The sequence below is a fragment of the Perca fluviatilis genome, chromosome 17 (genome assembly GCF_010015445.1).
Source record: "Perca fluviatilis chromosome 17, GENO_Pfluv_1.0, whole genome shotgun sequence".
In the NCBI taxonomy this organism is placed as follows: domain Eukaryota; kingdom Metazoa; phylum Chordata; class Actinopteri; order Perciformes; family Percidae; genus Perca; species Perca fluviatilis.
The window spans coordinates 1,173,555-1,185,177 of NC_053128.1; the positions used below are offsets into that span (position 1 = coordinate 1,173,555).

The window sequence follows — 11,623 nt, forward strand, 5'->3', positions numbered from 1 at the left end:
GTGTTCCCCATCCCAAAAAACCCCAGGGTGCATCTAAAATTCTACATTGCCAACTTCTATTTATGAGAAATATAACAATATATTTCAAAACTACAACTCCCACTATAGACAGGCCCCAGAACCTGTTAAAAAGCTTGAGCACTTGTAGTTCTTCCGGGGTGGGTGGAGGACGTGTTCAGCTCCTCTTTCTGCTGTCGGCCGTGAATGGGCTCCGTTCCATTTCAGATTGCGGCCGACCGAGCACACAATACATGAGACAAATAAATGAAACTGTATTTTATTATTATTGTTATCTTTTTTGTTTACATCCTCACATACGTTAGACAAATAAATCAATATACTTGTGATATGTATTTTGTCTTTCGGATCCGCAATTACTACGTCACGTCCGGGGGATGCCCAGTTAAGTAAACGTTATTATATTATACACACGGTACTTAACTTACTGGAAAAACTAACCTACGGTTGCTGGTGACAAAATCCCTCATTTAATATCCACATTGTAGCGATACTGCTGTTAAAGCACTGCCTGATCGCTTTGTGGGATATGGAATTTGAGTGTGCTCCCCTTGTATCGTAGTTTGTTTACAGCATACTATAATATTTCACCAGTATTAAGACCAAAATAATGTAATTGAATGAAAGAAATTAATACCATGTTAACATCTCATTAATAAATGTAGATTAATGTAGCATTATATTTTTTAAATATTTAGCAATCCAGCATCCCCGGTAATAGACCCCAAATAAGAACCCCCCCTTGTGTTAATTATTGTATCCAGAGCAGCCCTTCAGCAGGATGATGAAAAATATATTTATTCTAATGTTATGCAATAATTAATACAACATCTAACTATATACTTACTTAACATCAAAATGTCAAAATGTTATTTTGTCTGAAAATTACTTTTACTTATTTTAAACACCCTGTATACAACTGGCATACAATGTTAAAACAAAAATGACAAATCAGTTATTTCGCACATATTTTACTTTCATGAAGACAACATTATCATGAACAAGGTTACATGCACTTACATTTACTAACAAATAGTTTTATTCCTGAAGTAATGGCATTGGGAAATTTGTTGATTTTTTTTGCAACAGTAACAGCAGTATAAACAGGAAACACTACACTCAAAACTCATGAGTAATGATCATTGTCATTTTTAAAAAGAAGTTAAATGTAGTAGCATGTACCTTCAATTCCAAATGAGCCCCACAGTCACTATGAATAACAATATGCTGGATTATGCAATAAAAAAAAAAAAAAAAAACTAGGGCACACATATCATCTAAAACAGGGTTTTTCACATTTTTGAATGACGATTAATTCTACAGTTAAGAGCATGAGTTTACAATATTTAGTCCTCTGGCCCAAACAGATGGGGCAGATATGGTAAAGATATCTTTACCGTAGCCATTTGAATATAATTATCACTTTGCCTTTTGGACATTCATGTTGCTGTTATGCGTGTGATATGATCAATGCTGTTTCATACAGTGGCCGACCTGGGCAAATGCGCTACAGTGGTTCATAGCACTTAGGCTAGCAGAAACATGCAGAGAAGATTCCAAGTAAAAAATGCACAAACCCCCAAAACATATGCAACTTAAACACTGCATATCTAGTCAAAACAACAGAAGATCTACTTGTCTAAAAAAGGAGTGCTAAGTGAAATAGCGTGACATGATATATATGTAATAATGACAAACAGTGGTAAACAATATTGTTTGGGATCACTTTCAAAGTGATTTGATGGACGATAGAAACACTGACAGCCAACCAAATCCATCCAAATGTACAACACGACATGGCAGATGTAACTGCAGAGAAATTACAATTACTACATTGTCATTGTAAAAATGAATTTAAATAGTTTGCGTGGTGTGACTCATCCTCTAGGTGTGGTCAATCCCTCTTAATGCGCTTGTATTCAGTGATTGTTTTTTAGTTTATATGTGTTTGGAGCAGTTTGCAGTTGCGTATTAGTTTAGGCATTTAGCAACATATTTTTTCATTTGCAGCACATAGTTGTTGTTGTATTGGCTTTGGATTTGTGTATGTGTTGTTTTCATATTTTCCTGAATATGCGGTCAGATTTATGTCATATGTCGCGAGCACGATAAAACATGCTCACAAGCAAATTATATTATATCTTGCGCACAGATTTTAGTCTTTGTATAACAATTCTACAACCGAGAGTCGTGCAGGCAGCTGGGAGCGTGACACAAAAAAAAAATAGGAAGAGTTACATAATGGCATCTTCGTGTACGAAACTAAACAGCACTCGCACAGAGCAGCCACCACGTGTGAGGAAGTGTCTGCTCTGAGAGAGCTGGAGGGCATACATGCTCTTGCAGGGAAAATTATATCGCGCTTGACATACATAAATCCGATGCAATACCTTTCCATCTATAAAGCTAGTGTTTCGAAAAACTCTGGTTTACACTGCCTCAAAATCACTCTCATCTGAACTCTCATATACATGTTCTTTGTCGTCCTCCGGTATGTCCTCGGGTCCATCCTCAAGCAGAGAAGCAGCATTCAGTCCTAAAGCCTGGCTGTACCTTGAGCTAACGACTTGGAACTTCTCCTCCACATCAGCAAGCCTTTTCTGATGAAGACACAGCAGCCCACGATGCCCCTCTTCACTTAACTGCCTAGAAGGAAAATGAAGAACAGGTGTGACAATACCTCAATTGAGTTAGTGTAGATCAGCTAGTCATTAACTATACTGAAAGAACTACAGATAATTTAGATTCAGCCACAAAGAATCCATAATGTAATACCTGAGGACCTCAAAGTGATAGTCCAGGTCATATAGGCTTCCCTGTCAAATATGATTTTGTTATCATCAAGGGACCTTGAAACTGCTTTCTGTGATTTCAGAAGCTGTTTTTTTCAATTCTGAAAAATAACCTGTGCTTTATGGAGACTTTTGTACCCTAATTATAAAAAAAAACCAAGCAAGTTGCTAGGCCCAGCTAATTTTATACCTTAATTTATACTTCTGCGGAGGCTCCACACAGACCTTTTGCCGTAGCCTACCTCACTAGTATCTCTCTACCGAGCAAATTACAAAACACTGAACAAAGAGATAATTTAGCAACAGTGACTATAAACTTGATTTTATAAAGCGAACCTTCTGTAGCACCATATTATCGTTGCCTGTAAAGTATAGGATGTCTTTGCACTGAAAAACAATTGACGAGGTTTGGCCATGTAAATTTCAGTTGAGCGGTTGTTGTTAATGTTGCGCTGTCCCTCAAGTATAGCGCACTGGATGGTTAAGGACCACTGACAAAAGGTCATGGTGTCAGTCAAATCAATAGGCAGGACCTGCAGCACAAGTTGCTTAGGAATTTATTGTATCCCCTGAATCTGTCACTGTAAGGAGAACATAAACAATTTAATTTGGCTTCTTACCACTGTTCTGGCCAGAAGACATTTCTGACATCATTTTGCGGAGACTCCAGGCCAGCTTGCTGAGGTAGGTGCAGTGCTGTCTCATCTCCCTCATCAAAATGATCTTTTCCTCTTGAAGCCGCACTTTTGACATGTAAATGTAACGGGCGTGCATCGTCTTTAACAGTTTTAAATCAGGCTGGATGCACGTCCATTAACCTGCGTTGTTCTGCGTTGTGTTCTATGCTGTACTGAATGAGTGAAGAAAGGACCCGGACCACGACCAGCTGCTGGTTTCTCTTTTAATGAAGGCAGAACGGTGGATTTGTCTGTACAAATCAACAGAAAAACACAAGGCTCTGTAACATGCAGTCTCCTCCACATAGCACACAGGCTCCTCTCAAGCTCCTGTTAGCAGATAAAACCTACAGAAAACCCTGTAGACTAGCATGTGGAAATGTCTACTTTAAAGCTTGCAAGAAGTCTGTTTACATGGTTTATATTCGACTGACACAGTAACTGCATGTTCCCAACATAGAAACTAACATTTATACATGCATAAAGCAAGGTTTGTATTGTCCAAAAACCGAAATAAATGTTTAAAAATGACGAGCAAAATAATACATTACCTCCTCTCAGCTAGTCTGGCGCGGACTGAGAGAAGCAACTGAATGACGGCACGAGGCCTGCGACGTAAATAAAATATAAATAAATATAGGCAATAAAACACATCTTAAACATATAGAAAACAATATTCATCAGGATTTGGTGATATTTCAACCGTAAAAGTAAAGATAATTTCAACCTGGTTACATAAACATCAAAAAGCTTCTTCTTTGTAAGGATATTGCTCGATTCTGAAGCCACAATTATAACATCCTTTGAACACAAGTTTGACTTGTACAGTACATTCTTAACAGAAAGCATACCTGCTAAAAGATAAGTAGTGTAGGCAAAACCTAGCCTGGAAATCCAGACCCAAATCCAAAAGATGAAGGGTCTGGCAATGAGTAACAAAAATGGCCCAACTCGAGGGGCGGCACCAAGCATGCATTTGAAATTTTTAATCTCACTGCACGCAATTGGATAACACTACGAGCCCCATACACTTAGCTACCAGAGGAGCTAACTGGTAGATTTAACTGATTTTACTAAACCATCTGTTTAGCTCGCCTCTGGCCCACCTATATCAGATACACTGATGTGATTGGTGCAGCTTGGCTACAAGGGCATAGTTAATGAGCATCATTACTGAATGCCAGAGAGACTCGCTGAGCTAATTCAAATTGTGCTCTCGCGAGAACTGGATTTCCAGGGTAGAGACACACACACACACACACACACACACACACACACACACACACACACACACACACACACACACACACACACACACACACACACACACACACACACACACACACACCTCTGCTGTGCATTTCCCACGGCCATATTAGACAGTCTGCCCCACTGTCTCCTTCCACCACAGAGAGTCTGCTTTCCACCTTATCCTCAAGGATGCGCTCCTCATCTGCAACCTGCTCATTGTACAGCTTGATTTTTTTTCAAACAGTTTTTTCTTATCTTCCCCCAATTTCCTTCCTTGCAACTGTCGAATTTTGTTGTCTATAGTTACAAAGCAGAGAAAACATAATGCACAAGTGTGTGTATGCAGATATGAAAAATGCAATACTGTTAAAGCCTTATACTTAAAATAATTTAACAATTGATAAATCAAAAAAGAAAAACAAATTAATTAAAAGACATAATAGCCCTAGTATCTGTACAAATTCAAAAGAAATAGATTTTAAAACTAAGGACTTCTAGATACAGAAATAAACAATCCAGATAAGATATCTGCAAGTGATATAAATGACAATATTAGATCAGTTATCAACATACCAGTCTGATTATAAAGGCTGGCTTTTCTGTGATGAACTGCAAGAAACATTTCTTCAATTGATTCCTGAAGAGGTTGTTGGTCATCACATCTGGTACCTGCAGAATCTTAAAATACAAAATCAATATAAACAACAAAAAACAAAACAAATCTGATCTATCTTTTAGGTTGTACAAGCAAAAGCTAATGGCTGGGGAAGGAGCAGGAGGTGCAGGGCCATGCAAGGAAACAAGTCTGAGTCATATACTATAATTGACTATCACAATACATTAGAAAACTATGTAAAAGAATGTCCATAAAATATTATACCATCAGAAGCCCATTCTCTGACATCATGAACCCACTGATGCACCATGTTCTCAGGGCAACCAAGTTGACTGCTCAAATCTTCCAGTCTCTGAGACTCAGCCTCCGCCTTTTCACAAGTCTACAGTAAAAAAAAAAGCAAGATTTTTAAGATGTTATCTTCAATGGGTAAGACAAATCATAGAGGCTTTATACTGTATATACAGTATCTAAGACACATTGGTCAAACAGGACATTGGTTTTATATGAATATGGTCAGTAAACCTGATCACATGGTCTCATGTTATTATGTCAATACCTTGACGTATCTGCTGGATAATGCAAGATGAAGGCCATCCTGCTTCCGTCGGTTCCATCCAATAGCATGGACTGTTAACATGTCATTCCTGGCTTTTTAAACATAATTAATAAAGTGATGGAGGAAAGTCCCATTAATGGTCATCGTTTTTCAGATAATCAACTTCTTCACAGTTGAGCTTTAATTTCAGATAAATGTAACAGTCATAGGGGATTATTTAGAGTTTTATTTTACACAAAGACTAGATCGATTTACCAGATTTTGTCATGTACTTGGTTGTGAGGGCACAACGACAGAGGTAGCTGTTTACCATTTCGACCTCCTCCCCTGCAGTTGTACCAGCACCCTCTTGATTTTTGCCACTCCAGATTATCTAACAAAACAGTATGGGCATTTATTTTATAATCATATGTATTATACATAAAGGTTACCATTTAAATGTGTATGATAAATAACATGTAGTACCTTACTCTTTGTTGAATGGGCCTTGGCATGCATGACAGAAAGGAATGGCCTCATCTGTAGTAAAGGTCTGAGCTCTGACATGGAGACCGACAACTTTTCAAGGTAGGGCCAATACTTGCAAGCAATATCCGTGCAAAAGAACTGTCCATTTGTGGCTGTCTGAAGCTCCTTTTGCAGGAACAGCGGATAAGCAAATATTTCCCCCCTATACATGTTGAGGGCCTTCAATAGCACTCTGTGTCGGCAAACAACCACCTCAATGCCCTCTTCATCCAGTTTACTAGCTCTTCTGGCTGTCTCACATGCAGCAGACCACCGACTGGCTCCACAGATTCCTCTGCCGGCAGTCTGCATGACAAAACAGTTATGCTTATAACAAAAACAAAAAAAATGATCCAATGTAATTACTTAATCCATCAGGATCATGGAGTCAGGTTACATTACACCAGAGAGCATCTTTATAATGATTGGAGACATTAAATATTTACTTTCAAAATACAGCTGGAGGTTTAGTCAGGACTCAAGGAGCTTCAGAAAATGCATCTTTCACTTTCCTTACTCCAGCTTAGCAAACAAAAACTCACTACTTATTACCGAAATCTAGCCACTTTGGATGTCACCACACATACCCAATTTCAAACCCAAAATTACTTGGATGAGATGCAACATATTGCTCAAATTGCTGGTTGGGAGATACTAGTCTGTTCCATTTAAGCTGACACCATCTGGTCTTGAGGGAAGAAATAACTCATTTGTAATGGAAAATCCTACATTTCAAGTTTTAAGCCATACATTGCAAAAACAATATATAAATATTTAACTAACACTTTTCATTTTACTCCTGATCTCCTCAACAAAATGCTGTACTTCAGCTTCCTTGGCGATGAAAGTACCATCAAAATATGGTTGCTCTGACCTAAATAAAATAAGAAAAAAGATCGTGTTCAGTGTAAGACATTATTTGTTCAATTCATTTGACTAAGTGTAGACCAACTAACCCTTTTGACTGTCGAAATCGGTACTGCTTTCTGTTGCCATCTGCACAAAGAGCTATCATGTTGGGTGTACATGCCGAGCAGGTGAAGTGCTCTACACTGGCCATATTCTCACAATGGTACTGGCAGAATGTGTACTCCAAATAATTCCTTTGGAATACATCTCCATGGATTTTGCCAGCCTATACATTTGCAGGTCAAATAGTTCTAAAATATTTTTACTTGAGGCAAGCAACTATTATCCACGCTGATCTTACCCTTCCAAATTGACAGGTCCTCTTCTCCAAAAAAACCTGACGCGAAAAACTGGGAGCCACAGTTTTCAACTCTTCAAATGAAGTAAAGACATCCACTGAAAACAATGTGTCAGCATTCACAGATGCTGGCCAGTACCCACTGCGTATGAGGTCGCTCATGTCAGGTGTCCACTGTGCCAGACATAATTTGCAAGACAAGTTTGGCAAGTGCAAATCATACCGACCTATAAAAAGAAAAAAGTAGTACATTTAATGCATGGTTATGTTGTGAAAATAACCCTGGACAGGATAAGAAAAAAAATATATAAAAAGCCATAGTTCATACCATTTATGCAAACCATAATTATTGCTCTACCAGCCGATTCTGTTATGGTTGCAGGATCACACGTGCACAACTGGACAGTCCTCACTGTAGGCAAAAGACATACTGAAAGAGAGAAGTTCAAAAAATAGTGAGAAGCTTTAAACAATTATTATTATTATTAAATACAAATTTTAATAAAAACAAGGACACAACTTCAACCACTTTATCAAAAAGATCAAAGCACTACCTTGATTGACCAGTGTATATCCGCCATCTTGCTTTACGCAGCACACTGTTGGCTCTATGGGCTTGTAAATTCCCCCAATGCAGGACTCCCTGTTATGGAGTGTGTGTTTTTTGTGGATGTGTGTGTCACACTCCGTACACAGCCACTCCTCTGGCATGCAGTCTCTGCATCGAATGATGGCAGGAGATGTGCAGTGGCTGCAGTTCTTTTCTGGAACCACGTTGCAGGACAGCAAGCAGCTCAGATGATGAGACCTCGCTTTCCGCCACTCATCTTGGCCTGCAGATTGGCACATGCACCATGATATGGAGGTGGAAGGATGTCCACTTGCATCTGGAATATCTTCTGAGGTCTGCAGAATGTCCTGCAGTTTCCTGCATCTCACTCTCTGAAAAACAGGTAAAATAAAACAAACATCCCTTTCATGCTTTTTACTAACTTGCTTAATTACAGTAGAGTCCTCACTTCAAACCACGGAAACTACAAAGATTACAGGCTGTAATAGGCATAAAAAAATTTGTTTGGTGACTTCAGGCTATAATATGGAAATGTTACATGTAAATCAATATTAGTTACATTCAATATAATATGAACCTGACCAGGACTGCTTCACTTACATTTCACATCTTTGGATTAGTTTAGCAGTAGTTGACATTAAAGTTACGGAGTGTCTATTTGCACCCCCGGTACGAATAGCCTCGGCCACACAGCTGAGCTATTTACAACCTGTGACGTAACAACAAAAAACATTGCTCGCGTGCACCGAAATCATGGCGGACGTTCATCTTCCATACCATATTTAACCCTCATGCCCTCCTTAAAAAAGCTTACTCTGGACACCTTCGAGGCAAAAATGTCCACGCACCACACACACACACACACACACACACACACACACACACACACACACACACACACACACACACACACACACACAATATAACTGGAACAAAAAATACAATTATTTCATACATCGGCCTACAAGGGCAAAATGGTTGAATCTGGTGAAATACTGTAAAAATGTCAAATATGAACCATTTTGTTCAAAATGAAATGCTGACATTACAGAATGCATGGTTTTATACTGTAAAGGCAGTGAGATCAAAACATGTGGTTATAATGGAAGTCAATGGGGGCATTTTTGCCTCGAAGGTGTCCAGAGGGAGTATCTGGAATTACATAAAAAATACTAATGCAATCAAATCAGTTTTCTTGCTTATCTTTGACATATCCAAGCCTCTAATCACCACCAAAGCCCCATCTACATATTATTCATTATATGGAAAAAAAAAATCTTTTTTTGTGTTTTTTTTAATAAATAATGACATACTTCAAATACATAAACTGGCATTTAAAGGGTTAAAATCCTGAAAATGATTGAATGTCTGGTGGTTTTGATTAGGTTAGAAGTTGTTTAAGTGATTTATGAAAAAAAGCAGAAAAAAATACTGATATATGATGATTTAATAACTTTTAGTTTTTGTGTGTGGACATTTTTGCCTCGAAGGTGTCCAGAGGGTACAAAATGAATAATTTAAGTACAAAAGACATGTAAGAGTAAAAAACACTGGATTTAAAAAATTTGGCTGAAAAGAAAGGTTCCTATAAAAATGTCATGCCATAAGCAGTAACACAGCAAAAATGATCACAAAATGAAAAGAAAAAACTTGAGAAAAATGTACAACAATGGCCGAGGAGGGCATGAGGGTTAAAAGGAAAAAATTATCAAAAATAGTTAACAGAAACCCTATTAATATCCGAAAATAAAAGAAACACCCCCTATTTTTGTGGTCAATGTTATAAAAGGAAACAACAAAAACTAAATGTAATTACATAGGGCTTAGATAAGAAATACCAAACTGCATATTGGATCCAATGAAGTTAATTCCGATTCTTGAGGTGGGTAATCAGAAATAATCTTGGAAGACTACCTGTAGCTGAAGCACGATTCTGTGTCTCTCCAGTTCTGCTTCTTTTTAGCAGTGGACTTCCTTCAGCATTTCTTTCCACTCATCGGACCTGAAAGTACTGCCTGTAGCAGAGTCTGCTTCCCCCTTGGCTTTTTCCTTGGATGGCAGAAATATAGCATTGTATGACAACACTGAAATACAGTTAAATGGACTATTTTTATATAGCGCTTTTCTAGTCTAAACGACTACTCTTTAACATAGTACAGGAACCATTCATCATTCACACACATCCATACACTGTGGCCGAGGCTGCCGTACAAGGTGCCACCTGCTCATCAGATAAACATTCACACACATTTACACTCCGATGGCGCAGCATCGGGGGCAACTCCGGGTTCAGTGTCTTGCCCAAGGACACTTCAGCATGGAACTGCAGGTTCACCTGTTATTAGGCAAAACCTTTGTACTTTTGGTTGTAATTAGTGGGAATGCTGTTCAACAGCATTCCCACTATTGTTATCCTGTTCTTTATTTATTGGGGGAATGCTGTTTTACAGCATTCCACCTATTGTTATTCTGTTCTTTATTAGTGGGAATGCTGTTCAACAGCATTCCAACTATTGTTATCCTGTTCTTTATTTATTCTTCATTGGGGGAATGCTGTTTTACAGCATTCCACCTATTGTTGTTTCTGTCGGCCATTTTCTTTATTTTTGGGGGAATGCTGTTCTACAGCATTCCACCTATTGTTATTCGGTTCTTTATTGGGGGAATGCTGTTCTACAGCATTCCACCTATTGTTATTGGGGGAATGCTGTTCTACAGCATTCCACCTATTGTTATCCTGTTCTTTATTATTCTTTTTCGTTTTATTCCGTACGTTTTTTGGCTCTCTGTAACTTCTGCATACTTCCACCGATTTAAACCATTCAACTTTTCAAATGTTCAGCTCTTTCAGCTAATGATGGGACTTCTTCAACTTTTTTTCTACTATTTATACTTTTTTAAATTTTAAGCTTTTTAACACTTTTTTTTAACATTGAAGTGAATGAGAGCAGCATTCAACTCCTTAAAATCTTCTTCCACTCCCAAAATTTTCAGCTCCTTCATACTTTCACCTACAGACATCAAACAAACTTTAAAATGTTCACAAAATATTCAGCTATCCGGCTTGTGCTTTTCATTTTGATACCTTTTACAGTTTTTGTTAAAAAGCTGTTTAAGTTTAGTGATCATTTCAGGAAATTTTATCGATTAAACAGGGTGTGTATTGCGCTGCTTAGAGTGGATGACATCATAGCTAGAGCACAGAGCCTTAAAAAAAATGTCTTTGTCCCTGCTGCTTAAATTGCTCTCACGCCCACATTTTCTACTTGTCATACACAATTTATAGATCAAAACGTAGGTATTTTTGTCTAGTTTCAGAAAATCTGCTCAGTTTTGTGATACGCCTTTTACTTTTGGCTGGTTGAGCTTCCAAATGACAAGATGTCCATATCGTTCTTCATTGAATCCAATGATCAAACTCCTAG

General features: G+C 38.1%; 1 protein-coding gene across 6 annotated transcripts; it reads right to left on the reverse strand.

Moving 5' to 3' along the window:
- Positions 1–973: 973 nt before the first annotated feature.
- LOC120544936 lies at positions 974–10,349 on the reverse strand. Of its 6 annotated transcripts, none has more exons than XM_039778833.1 (13): positions 10,113–10,349; positions 8,182–8,569; positions 7,956–8,057; positions 7,631–7,854; positions 6,384–6,726; positions 6,169–6,286; positions 5,914–6,001; positions 5,619–5,736; positions 5,312–5,416; positions 4,836–5,035; positions 4,039–4,095; positions 3,431–3,738; positions 974–2,664 (listed from the first exon to the last, which is right to left on the reverse strand). In XM_039778833.1, exons 2-10 carry the CDS (start codon positions 8,474–8,476, stop codon positions 4,863–4,865), a joined length of 1,566 nt encoding a protein of 521 aa, XP_039634767.1. In that variant the 5' UTR covers positions 8,477–8,569; positions 10,113–10,349; the 3' UTR covers positions 974–2,664; positions 3,431–3,738; positions 4,039–4,095; positions 4,836–4,862. The 6 variants fall into 6 exon arrangements, with proteins under 6 accessions (XP_039634767.1, XP_039634764.1, XP_039634768.1 ...); XM_039778830.1 differs by having other exon boundaries at positions 5,914–6,005; positions 6,379–6,726; XM_039778834.1 differs by lacking the exon at positions 4,836–5,035 and having other exon boundaries at positions 5,914–6,005; positions 6,379–6,726.
- Between the last annotated feature and the right edge of the window lie 1,274 nt (positions 10,350–11,623).